This window comes from Lasiodiplodia theobromae (genome assembly GCF_012971845.1).
Source record: "Lasiodiplodia theobromae strain AM2As chromosome Unknown scaffold_47, whole genome shotgun sequence".
NCBI lineage: Eukaryota > Fungi > Ascomycota > Dothideomycetes > Botryosphaeriales > Botryosphaeriaceae > Lasiodiplodia > Lasiodiplodia theobromae.
The window spans coordinates 243,919-254,266 of NW_023336527.1; the positions used below are offsets into that span (position 1 = coordinate 243,919).

General features: G+C 54.9%; 3 protein-coding genes across 3 annotated transcripts; 1 reads left to right on the top strand and 2 right to left on the bottom strand.

Annotated features, from left to right (window-relative positions):
• Window positions 1-2,674: 2,674 nt before the first annotated feature.
• On the top strand, window positions 2,675-3,894 carry LTHEOB_11356 (Aldose 1-epimerase; the record flags this gene model as incomplete). The annotated part of the gene is made up of 3 exons (XM_035508103.1): window positions 2,675-2,822; window positions 3,526-3,681; window positions 3,734-3,894. 3 exons carry the CDS (start codon window positions 2,675-2,677, stop codon window positions 3,892-3,894), a joined length of 465 nt encoding a protein of 154 aa, XP_035366573.1.
• A 482-nt stretch (window positions 3,895-4,376) lies between these two features.
• On the bottom strand, window positions 4,377-5,696 carry LTHEOB_11357 (uncharacterized protein; the record flags this gene model as incomplete). The annotated part of the gene is made up of 1 exon (XM_035508104.1): window positions 4,377-5,696. The coding sequence occupies one exon, from the start codon at window positions 5,694-5,696 to the stop codon at window positions 4,377-4,379; it is 1,320 nt and encodes a 439-aa protein (XP_035366574.1).
• A 1,780-nt stretch (window positions 5,697-7,476) lies between these two features.
• On the bottom strand, window positions 7,477-9,039 carry LTHEOB_11358 (Lactam utilization protein lamb; the record flags this gene model as incomplete). The annotated part of the gene is made up of 1 exon (XM_035508105.1): window positions 7,477-9,039. The coding sequence occupies one exon, from the start codon at window positions 9,037-9,039 to the stop codon at window positions 7,477-7,479; it is 1,563 nt and encodes a 520-aa protein (XP_035366575.1).
• Between the last annotated feature and the right edge of the window lie 1,309 nt (window positions 9,040-10,348).

Below are 10,348 nucleotides of genomic sequence, written 5' to 3' on the forward strand. Positions count from 1 at the left end.
TGTTTAGTCCTCTTGCCTCCAGTCTCTCTTGGGCGCATGTCGGGTAGTGGACGTAAGCCTTCGCGGTTAGGTCTTATTATTGCAGATATCGCAGTCCATATTGTCGAGGCGAGAGAGTATTTCGCGGTTGGTGGGGGAGTGAAGGTCGGGTAGGGCAATATTCAAAAGCATTTGCTGTTCATGGCTCCAGACGGCACGCCGTTATTCCCCATCGACGTGTTGTGGCGCAGGGTACGTGCGGCTTGGGTTGCGATTTCTTTGTGGTCTCTTGTGCCGGCCTGGACACTAGGGTCCTCGGGTGCTGTTCCTGAACACGGGAGTGTGGGGACTGCGCGAGGATTTTCTCTTGTTGATGTGGACGGGTCGGAGGACCGGGTAGAGAGGCTGGATTCGGCCGCCGGCCTGTCGTTATCTTCTGTCGATGTGCTGCCGAGTACCGAGTACTACAGCACGCCAAATGCACCGACGCGGTCATGAAGGGTAATGATGATCGGCTATAAAACATGTTTGCGCCGCCTGTAGGTATCGGACACCCGCCTCGAGCTGCTGTCCCGTTTGCGCTGCTTTTAGCAGTTGCACCACCCACCAAATCGGCCCAAGCAGCAGCATCTCAGAAATCTAGGTATGAAATGAACTGCATCCCGGCAAGGGGTGGTGCGTTACGACTCGCATTGCCCGACTGCGGAGGGGGACAGCGGCGTCTGCGTCCGGACTTTCGACACCGCTCGGTTTATTGGGCTATGATGAAAAATCGTCTTCGAACTGCAATTCGAACGACCGCAGCACCGGCAAAATCTCGAGATTCAGCGAAGATACAGCTGGCATTTTCCAAAGCTCCGAATTCGCAAACAACGTTGCTTTTGCGTACATAGTTCCGACGCGAGTTTCGACTTTTAGCCGGGGAGCAACGCAAAGAACTCGAGTACCGTACTTTCTGTAAAGTCTAAACATTACAAAGCTCTTGGTCGTATTTTAGCTCCTCGATTGGTGGCAGAAATCTCCACCGCCTCATGTTGCATGGGTGATCCCTACCGCCAAGTAGCCCAATTTCACGTCGAGCCTCCGTTCATATCTCAACGTCCATGAAACATGGGTATCTACGTTTTTTTTTTCAAGAGCTCTCTATATCTTTCTCTTAAGCAATATAATGCATCGCCATACGACTGCCACGTATTATACTGTGTTAATGGAAGCTCGAAAATGTTGTCCGTACAAACAAAAGGCGTTGTGGCGCAGACCGCTCTAAGCGAGCAACTTGATGTCAAAACACAACAACGAGCGCTTCTAAGTATCAACACAGCGTGACGCACAGTAGTCATATCGTGATGCAGCTTTCTGAAACTAGACGAGAAGACATAAGAAGACGTCAAAAAAATTTACAAGAGCAGCACTGTAGATTTCGTGGAGAAAAGGTGTGGTTTTGAGAAGGGCGCGTCACGCTGTCACTCGCGCCCCCTCCTCCGTCCGGGCGGCGATTCTCGATCACGATCCGCTAAGCTGAATTCAACTCTGACCCCAAAAACAATAACAAGCTTACCTGCCTAGGTTGTTGTAGACGCCCAGGTCTTTTATTTTCCATCCAACTCCACGCACTCCCGGCTATCGATAGTGTGTCCCCATCTGATATCTTTATAGTGGGAGCCGTCGCCGAGTGTCATTGCCATGGCCGTACTGCAGCAGATCCAGAGCATGCCGGTCTCCTCGTATCATGACGGGCGAGAGTGACTGACCTCGTGGGGTTCGAGATGGCGCAGCGGGCAGCCGCCGCCAGAACGGCAACGCCCAGCACAGTGTAACGAGGAGGCCGAGCGCGTTTAGGGTCGCCTCGCAGTGAAGGCAAAACAACGTCAGCACTTAGGCAGCGATGCCGGCGGCGATGGGAGGCGGCGGCCGGTGGATGGCCCTGACCTGGCCCCCCTAGATTTTTAAGGCAGTAGTACCAGGGAGGCTCAATCACTGCTGCACAACTGTTGCCACCAATACTACCGCAACACGCGTCAGTATTCTCCGCTGTCTCTGTCTTGCTCTCCGATATTACCCAGTTACCATCGCCGCCACTGCTACGGTTCCGGCGCAGTCGTCAGAGAGCTCGTCGTTAAGCGCGATACTGAACCGTATCAAGTCCATACGGCGGCCCTCACGAACTTTGGTCGGAGCGCATGGCCATGCGGAGGAGAGACAAAGGAAAGGAGCCTAACGTGCGGGCTGGCTGCTAGACCAGGCTGAAGTGGCAATTCGGGGACCCGGGCCGACGTTGTTGTTGTCGTCAGTTGGCGCTCAGGTAATGCCCTGTGCATGTTAAATCTCCTCCAGCACCTGCTTGAGAACGCCGCCCTCTCTCTCTCTCTCTCTCTCTCTATCTCTCTCTACTACAAGAGCACCCCCTCAAGGAGCAGTGCACGAGATTGCCGGGATGTTCAGAGCGCGGCTGTCTGCTTCCACCCCACCCCCCTCCTTACCTTGAAGAGCGGGCTGCGGCGAGCGTCCTCTACAGCGTCTGGGCCTGATGTCTCGGGTTCGAGAATTCTGCGGGGACGGGGCACCACCACCACCGGCAAGGCAGGCAGGCGGGGCGGCGACTGGCGTGTAGAAACTAGTCGCGGACCACCTCCGCCGCTGGAGAGGGGAGCCCCATCATCGCCACCCACCCAGCCTGCCAAGACCAAGCCGACGAATGATATCACCAGAAGCGATGGCGCTGATCTTCGCCGTGGCGGGGCGGGAGAAGGAGGAGGAGATGGAAAGGCGGGGCTACTGGCTCGAGGAGAGGACCAACGATGAGCGGAACGGGAACAAGAACAAAAATAACGAGGAGATGATGGGTAGGTCTCGGCAGCACTTTGGAGGGCGTAGGCTAGTATCGATCGTTGCTCGTCTGGAGGAACCTCGGCTAACTCGTTGATAATAGATAGTTGGTCAGCCGGGTGAACTTGGTTTAGCATTCGCTTGAGGGAAGCGCGGCTGCGCGGCGAGTGTTGTGCGAGGAGCTGTTCGGCCATGTCTGCGTGTGGTGGTGGAAAAAGGCCGAGCGAATGTAATATAAATAAAGAACAAACAAAGCAGAAAGTTTGCCAAGGCTTGGCCATTTCTTTGGTCAATTCTTTCAAATTCCGGAAAGATGGTGCGCCTTGGGGAAAGCAGCCGGGCATCGGTCGGTTTTGAGATGGCATTGTCACGTCTTGTTGTCCGACGTCGCTCGGCGACCAAGCCTGAGAGCTGGGAGATGGCGGCCAACGAAGCCGAAACTCCGAGCCGACGATCAATGCCCCGCACACGGCAATCTGCTACCGCCAAGCTGAGACGGCCAAGGATGCGGCTTTCGCGCGCTCGGCGGTCTGACTGGCGACGCACGAGCCATCATCGCCGTCAAGTAAGACATCTTGGGCAGAGTGCTATGCGGCTTGCTGGTGTGGCAGGGTGCGCGATTGGTGAGGGCGGCAAAAACGGTGTGGAGTGGGTGAGCTGGCTCGGAAGGCGCGTTGCTGACCTGACTTTCACCAACCGTACGCCGCTAATCTATTCCAGGTCGTAGCGTCTTGGCGCACTCTACGCCTTCCTCGTGTTTCCCGCGAACCCTCACCCTAGAGCATACGCGCATCTCATCGCCCAACTTGACGACTGCTCTCATCATCTTCCGCTGCGCCTGTAGCGCGCCCGACGGTTCCTCGGTAAAAGCCGCAGGTCGCTGCTTGTACACCTGGCTGACAAGCATAACCGCTGACCCATGTCACAGCAACAGAGCAACGCAAGTCTGCGCTCGAACACTGTACCATGTCAAACGGCGACGCTTGTTCCTACCCGCTAGATGGAAGGGAGCTCTCAACTATCGGCGACGGCGAACTCGGTGGACAAGTCGCGACGACGAACAGCGCAAAATCATCCTCAGGCAAGTAAAAGACGCCGTCGTCGCCCTCAGGACCTTGACAAGGGAGACGCCCGGCTGCACCGAGTGCATTCCACTTTCCATAGACTCTCCGGGAGATGGATCAGCTCCAGCAGCCAACACATTTCGCCCTCACGCTCGACAAATAACATGCCCCATTGATGTGCGATGAGGTACCCTAGGCCACGAGCGGAGAAATCAGTCCCGTTATTCTGCAAGAAACCATCGTTACCGTCTGCGGCATGTATCGTCACGTTTCTCTCCATCTAACCACGTCACTTGGGAAGTCGCGCCGTAGGTAGCAGGGGTGGAATCGGGCGCTACATGGCGGTTCATTGTCAGATGACTCATCGCTTCACATGACACTTTCGCTTGCATCGATGACGTTTTCGAATATGATACTTGGCTATTAATAGTAACTCATGCTCAACGAGGAAAACCCAGTCCAGGCGCTCCTCTCCCTATCAACGCTCCGTCGTCCGCATCTCCTTTTTCACCACCCCCCCAAAGCCCAGCTCAGGCCCAACACGCCGGCAAACACGAGGGCGGCACCCGAGATGGAGCTATGGAGAACCATTTTGGCGGCAACACCAGCGTCATCGGCAGCAAAGTCGGCAGTCCCCGCATCACCATCATCATGGTCACCGCCATCGTCGTCGTTGCTGTCGTCATCGGCGGCGGAGGCGACGCTGGGAAGCTTCGAAGTCATCGACTCGGCCTGATGCAGATCAGCAGCGGCGTCTCGCGACGCCTCGGGCTGATCTGCCGTCAGGGTTAATTCGGCGGCGCCGGCGGCGCGGTGGTTGGCGTCGTCATCGTCCTGCGCCTCGGCCTGGGGGATAGCGGCGTCGACCAGGCTAGTCGTCGCGGCGAGGACGTCGTTGGCGTCGCCACTACCAAGAGGGTTGTCGTGGAGGAGGTCGCTGGTGGCGGTAGTGACGGTCAGCATCCGGCAGTTGGCCAGCGCGAGCCGGAAAGCGAGCCGCTCCTTCTCGGCGCGGACGCGGCCGACTTCGTCTGCCAGCCTGTCGGCCCTGCCGCTGCTGGCTTCCACTTCGAGCTTAGATGCGACGGCATCCTCGCGTAGCTGGGTCGCGGTGCTTGCGGCGGTGGTGAGGTCGAGAACCAGACGAGCGTTCGTCTGTGCTAGCTGCTCGCACGCGTCGCAGCGCATCGCGTTCTCTGCGCGGAGCGCGCTGAGCTCGCCGGCATGCTGGTCCCTGAGCTTCTTCTCAGCCTCAGCATGTTCCTCCTTCAGCCTCTCCTCCGCCGCGGCATGCTGCGCCCGGTGCCTCCGCTCGTCCAGCCCGTGCCTCTTCTTCTGCCGCTGGTTCAGCGCGGCCATGTCCCCGTTCGCGCGGCACACCTCCAGCACCAGCGTCCGCAGCCCCTGGCCGTCCTCCCGGGCCTGCCCGAGCTCTTTGACCAGCTGGTCGCACTGCTCGTTCGTCGCCGCCAGCTCCTGTTCTAGCTCGTGGCGCTGAGCGCTGACGGCGTCGGTTTCGTTGGCGAGCGATTGGTTGGCGGCGTTGGCGTCGGCGAGATCGGCCGAGAGGGCCTCGAAGCTGGGGCGGCAGTGCGTGCAGGGAACAACCGCCGCACTGCTGCTGCTGCTGTCGTCGTCGTTGTCGTTGTTGCCCTCGGCGGCCTGCTCCTCGTGGTAGAAGCAGTAGCGCACCTTCTGGCGCACCCACCTCTTCCGGCTGATTTCGTTTCTGCAGGGCTTGCCGGTGGTGCAGACTCCCTGGCAGAAGAAGTATGGGTCCTCGGCGGAGCTGGTGGCAGGGATCACGGTCGGGTTCTGGAAGGACATGGTGTGCTGTATTAAAAGTTCTGGAGATTGGGGCGATGTTCTGAGGTTGGATAGGTGCGCGGTGGCAGAAATCGATGTGTTGCGTCGGAAGTGTCGTTCGGGTTGGATCGAAGGGGTTTTATATAGCTGAGTCCCGGTGACTGTGTCTGGACAGAGAAATTTTTCTCTCTGAATTACTCACATTGTGTTATATATCGCACGCCTGAGTGGGCTGTGTTAGTAGGCGTTGTTTCCCATACAGTGTAAATGGGGACTTACCAGTCACCTGGCGAGGCCAGGGCACGGACTGAATCACCAGCACCTGCCGCTGAAGGAAGTGGAGGCAGGACGTGGGAAGCGGCAAGACATAAGTGGAGGCGAGAGAAGGGGAGGATGGCAGAGCCCCCAATGCTTTCGACCATGTGCGTCCTGAGTCGTCAGCTTCTGCTCGAGCTCAGCAATGGCAGTAGCATGTTCCTCCGCCAACATCTTGAGAGCGTAAATCTAAAAGAATTAAGGATGTATATATAGTAGTCGACAACCAAACGAACACTCATGTAATAAAAATAAAAGTATGGAGTAGACATTCAGTAACCACCGTTTTTATGTAGATTTATATATATAGCGTCCCTGAACTAGAAAAGATAAGAAGGGCGGGCTTACTATTTGTTATGTTTAGAATACCCCAGACAAGCCGTTTCAAACTTTTATGATGTTTGCCGGTTTTTACTGGGTTAGGAAAAAAAGGACTAGAGAGTAAAACTTCTTAATAATTTGTTTGATTCTACTTTCGCTGTTCTCATATGTTCTATTCACGCTAACCAGCGCAAAAAAGCAAGTACAACAAAGTCAAAAAGCAGTTTCTGTCGGTTTGGTCCTATTTTTAGATCCTGAAAGCTGACATTCCCTAGCAAACAATGGAAGCTGTGCATCGCCTGTCCCTTTGTCTTGTTTGAAAACCTGAACATGGTTCAGAACGACGCTTAGTGCATGGCCTTCCGGGACATGCGCGGAGGCTGGGGAATGGATAGTTCGCGAGCTTCTAATTCTTAATAGTGCAGGAGAGAAGAGAGGAGGCCATGCACGCTTTGCAAAAAAAAAAAAACATATGCACGAGTAGGACGATCGACGACACTAGCAGTTTCTAGTTCTCCTGACGAGCCCGCAAGACAACAAAACGACATGGGAAACGAGTTGGTAGGTATACTTCCCAAGCTGAGTCATCTTCCAGTAAGTGAGAGCCTGCGTAAGGGCCATCGTTGACTTGGTACACGTGGAGTAGAAGGTCCAACGCTACGTCTTTGTCGACACTCCCTAACTCTTCCAGAAGGCTCTGAGCAAATTCGAAATCCGGATCATCTGGGTGCTTGTGATGCAGCGACGCAATTCCAAACTGTTTTGGGTAAAAGCCGGCCCACTCCCAGTCCAGTAACCACAGCTGGCCATGACGGTCTAGCGTCAGAGCAATGTCCATGTGACACATGACCAGCGTGTCGAACTTGCTGCTCAGACTGCCACCACTGCACAACTTCAACTTCCGGTCGAGCCATTTTTCCATTCCCCGAACACTTCGGAAGCTTTTGTTGGCTCCGTAGATGGAAAACAAGCGGCCGACTGGAGTTCCCGATCCTGCAGGGCCAATACATTGCCAGGCCAACAGGCAATTTACGCCGCCTGCTCCAGCGTCCGGCAGCCCGCTGCGCGCTTCCAACGCCATGTAAAGTCTCGAGACAGTCAACAGTTTGGATGAGAAGTCCTTCCACGACTTCTAAAACTGCTTTTCGCCTTGACTCGGTCCACCTTATATAAGCAATCGCGCGATTGATGCTAAATCATGTAGCCAATCGCGCGCGCCCAAAAGGACGGACGATTGGCCACCCTGGTGTAGATCCCCTTCCCTTCTCTCCCACGCCTGTTGGACATGGTTGTGGAACAACTCCTCATCCCAGCTGTGAATTTGAATAGCAAAGGCGGCAACGTGCTTCTCAAGGATGAGTAGCATTTCATGAGGCGACTGGGGCTGCGTCGAATTGTCGGCGTTGGCCAACCGCAACGGGCAGGGATGATTGGCGTCGACGTCGGCAGGGCGCGTGGCGGTATAGCCAATTAGAATGCGCGAATCTGCGAGGTGAGCTTCTATGGACCGCATCATGGCCTGGAAGAAGATGACTCCGGCCTCGACGCGCTCAAGCCTGTCCATGTTGAGGCGGTGGGGCAAGAGGTCGAAGAAGGGCCAGGTGGGGGGGTCTTGGCCGTCCAGATACCAGCCGAGGACGCCCATTAAGGCGCTAGGCGAGCGGTACAAGCGGTTTGGTAGCGACGCGCCCCACTCCTGCATCGACGTATTGTAGCGCTGGTGGATGTTATCGATAATTACTCTAGCCATGTCCTTGCGTATAACTAATTCTTTACGCATGAATTCCTCGACCGGCTTAAATTCACGCTTAGTAGCGTTAATCATCTCTCTCGCCTGGAGCGGCTTCTTCAGTAGGCCTTTGCTAATGCTTATAATAAAGGCCTGGCAGTTGCATACTATTTTCCATAGGATACGGTCGCGTATTAGCTGGGGGTCGGGCGTGATGTCGTCGCCGTCGTCGTCGTCCGGTACGGTACGCAAGCCAGGTATTGGGTTTGAACGCCGCGGCTGGGGTCCCCAGATCTCCACGACTTCGTTAGATGGCATATTAAGCACCAACGATAGGTCACTGGCTGTACTGTTGACTCTTTCGGACGCTTCAGTTATGGCCCATCCCATTTCCATGTCCATTCCTACCACCTCGCCCAATAGCTCCCACACGTATTTTCTAGTTGCGTCCAGCTGGTCGTAAAAGCGGTCCGCCGTCTGGTTTCGCGCCTCGGCCGGGCCCCATAAATTGCTGTATTCCGCGGTCACGTCCTGCAGGGAAAAGCGCAACCGTATATACTGCTTGAACAGACCCTTCAGCCCCAGCCCCTTCAGCCCACCCGTGTACGGCGTCGCAATATCCATCGCCAGCGACTCTTCGCGCTGCCGCAGCGTCTCGTTCAGCACCGCGTTGTAGTCGTAGGCTGCTGGTATCGGCGGCAGTGGCGGCGGCTCCAGGAACCGCCCCATCACCCAGTCTTTCATCGTCGCCAAATCTGCCATGACCACGCCGACGACTAGTATTACCAGAAACCATAGCGCTACTCTTCGCTGCGGCACGGCGGGAGGAGGAGATGGAAAGGCGGGGCAAGTGGATCGACGATGAGCGGAACCGCAATATAAACAACGAGGAGCCTTGGCCGACTCGTCGATGATGGACGGTCGGTCGGTCAGGTCGACTTGGTCTCGCATTCGCCTGATGGAAGCGCGCCTGCGCGGCGAGTGTTGTTGTTCGGCCATGTCTGCGTGTGGTGGAAATGGTGGAAAAGGTGGAAACGGTTGAGGGAATTCAATATAAAGAAAGAACAAACAAAGAGTATAAGAAAGTTCGTGTTAGTCCATAGAACATAGAGATCCGGTTCGTGGGGAGGTGACTGCCGATTGCGGCGCTCTCGACCAGATAAAGCGAGGCGGCGCGGACAAAGACGCTGTACGCTCTATACCCGTACCGCGAACCTAAGACGGCCAAGGATTCGGCTTGGAACTGAGAGTTTCTGGAGCGCGCGCTCTCGGCAGTCTGGCTGGCGACGCAGGAGCTATCGTCGCCGAGCATGCGGTCGAAGGCATGTACAAACAGGTTGGACGAGTGGTACCCAAGCGGACCAAACAGTATATCTTCACTACAACCTCCCGAATTAATAACAACGTAGAAGTTTAATCAAGTTAGTATATTTCTTATCTCGTAGATTTATATCTACTTCTTATGATAAAAAATAATACTTTTATAGCGGTAATACCAACTTATTTAGCTAAAATCTTTCTTAAAATTAACTTTTTTAAAATACAATTATGCGTTTATATAAACTTAAATTTGATTACTTTTTTATTTTTATAATAGTAGAGAGACTTATAAATATTAGTTAGAATTTAAATAATTAATTTCTATATAGAAATATTAATATTTTACAAATAAATTTTTAAAGATATGCTGTTTGGTAATTACCCCTACTTCTAGTGTCTTGATTGTACAACCAAATTGCTTTCCTTAATACTCGGGGCTGTGTGATGCTGAGTTGATTCCATCAGGTCTTTTTCCTGTGAAGGGTCGCTGTGTTAATTAAGCGACGGTGAATGGTCGCAAGTAAGGTTCGAGCGCCACCCGCGGGCACTGTTCTAGTCCCACCCTGCGAGAAGAGACGCGCCGGGGAACTTGACATGCCTGGGCGAGCGGCACAAACACGCCGATTTTCCATGACGACATGCCCACCGCTGCCGCAGGCCGAGGTCCACCGGCTACCCCGAAGGCACCTCTGGACGTGATCGTCAGCAGAGAGCCGGGCAGGCGGCATCCCCTTCCCATCATGAAGTGCCGTCGACGCTCTCCTCCTCCTCAACGGCGGGCGGATGCGCTGCCGAGGGAAACCCGTCCGCATTGGCGGCTGTCGTCGGACGTGTGGCCCCTAGGAAACAGCGTCGCGACCCTCGTCGTCCTCGAGCTGGACTTCAACGGTTCCCTTGTTCCGGGCTGCTACGCTCTCATGCTGTAGCTACAGCCTGAGGGCAATCTGCCACCCTTCTCGCTGCATTGAGATTCACTGGTGGCCCTGGA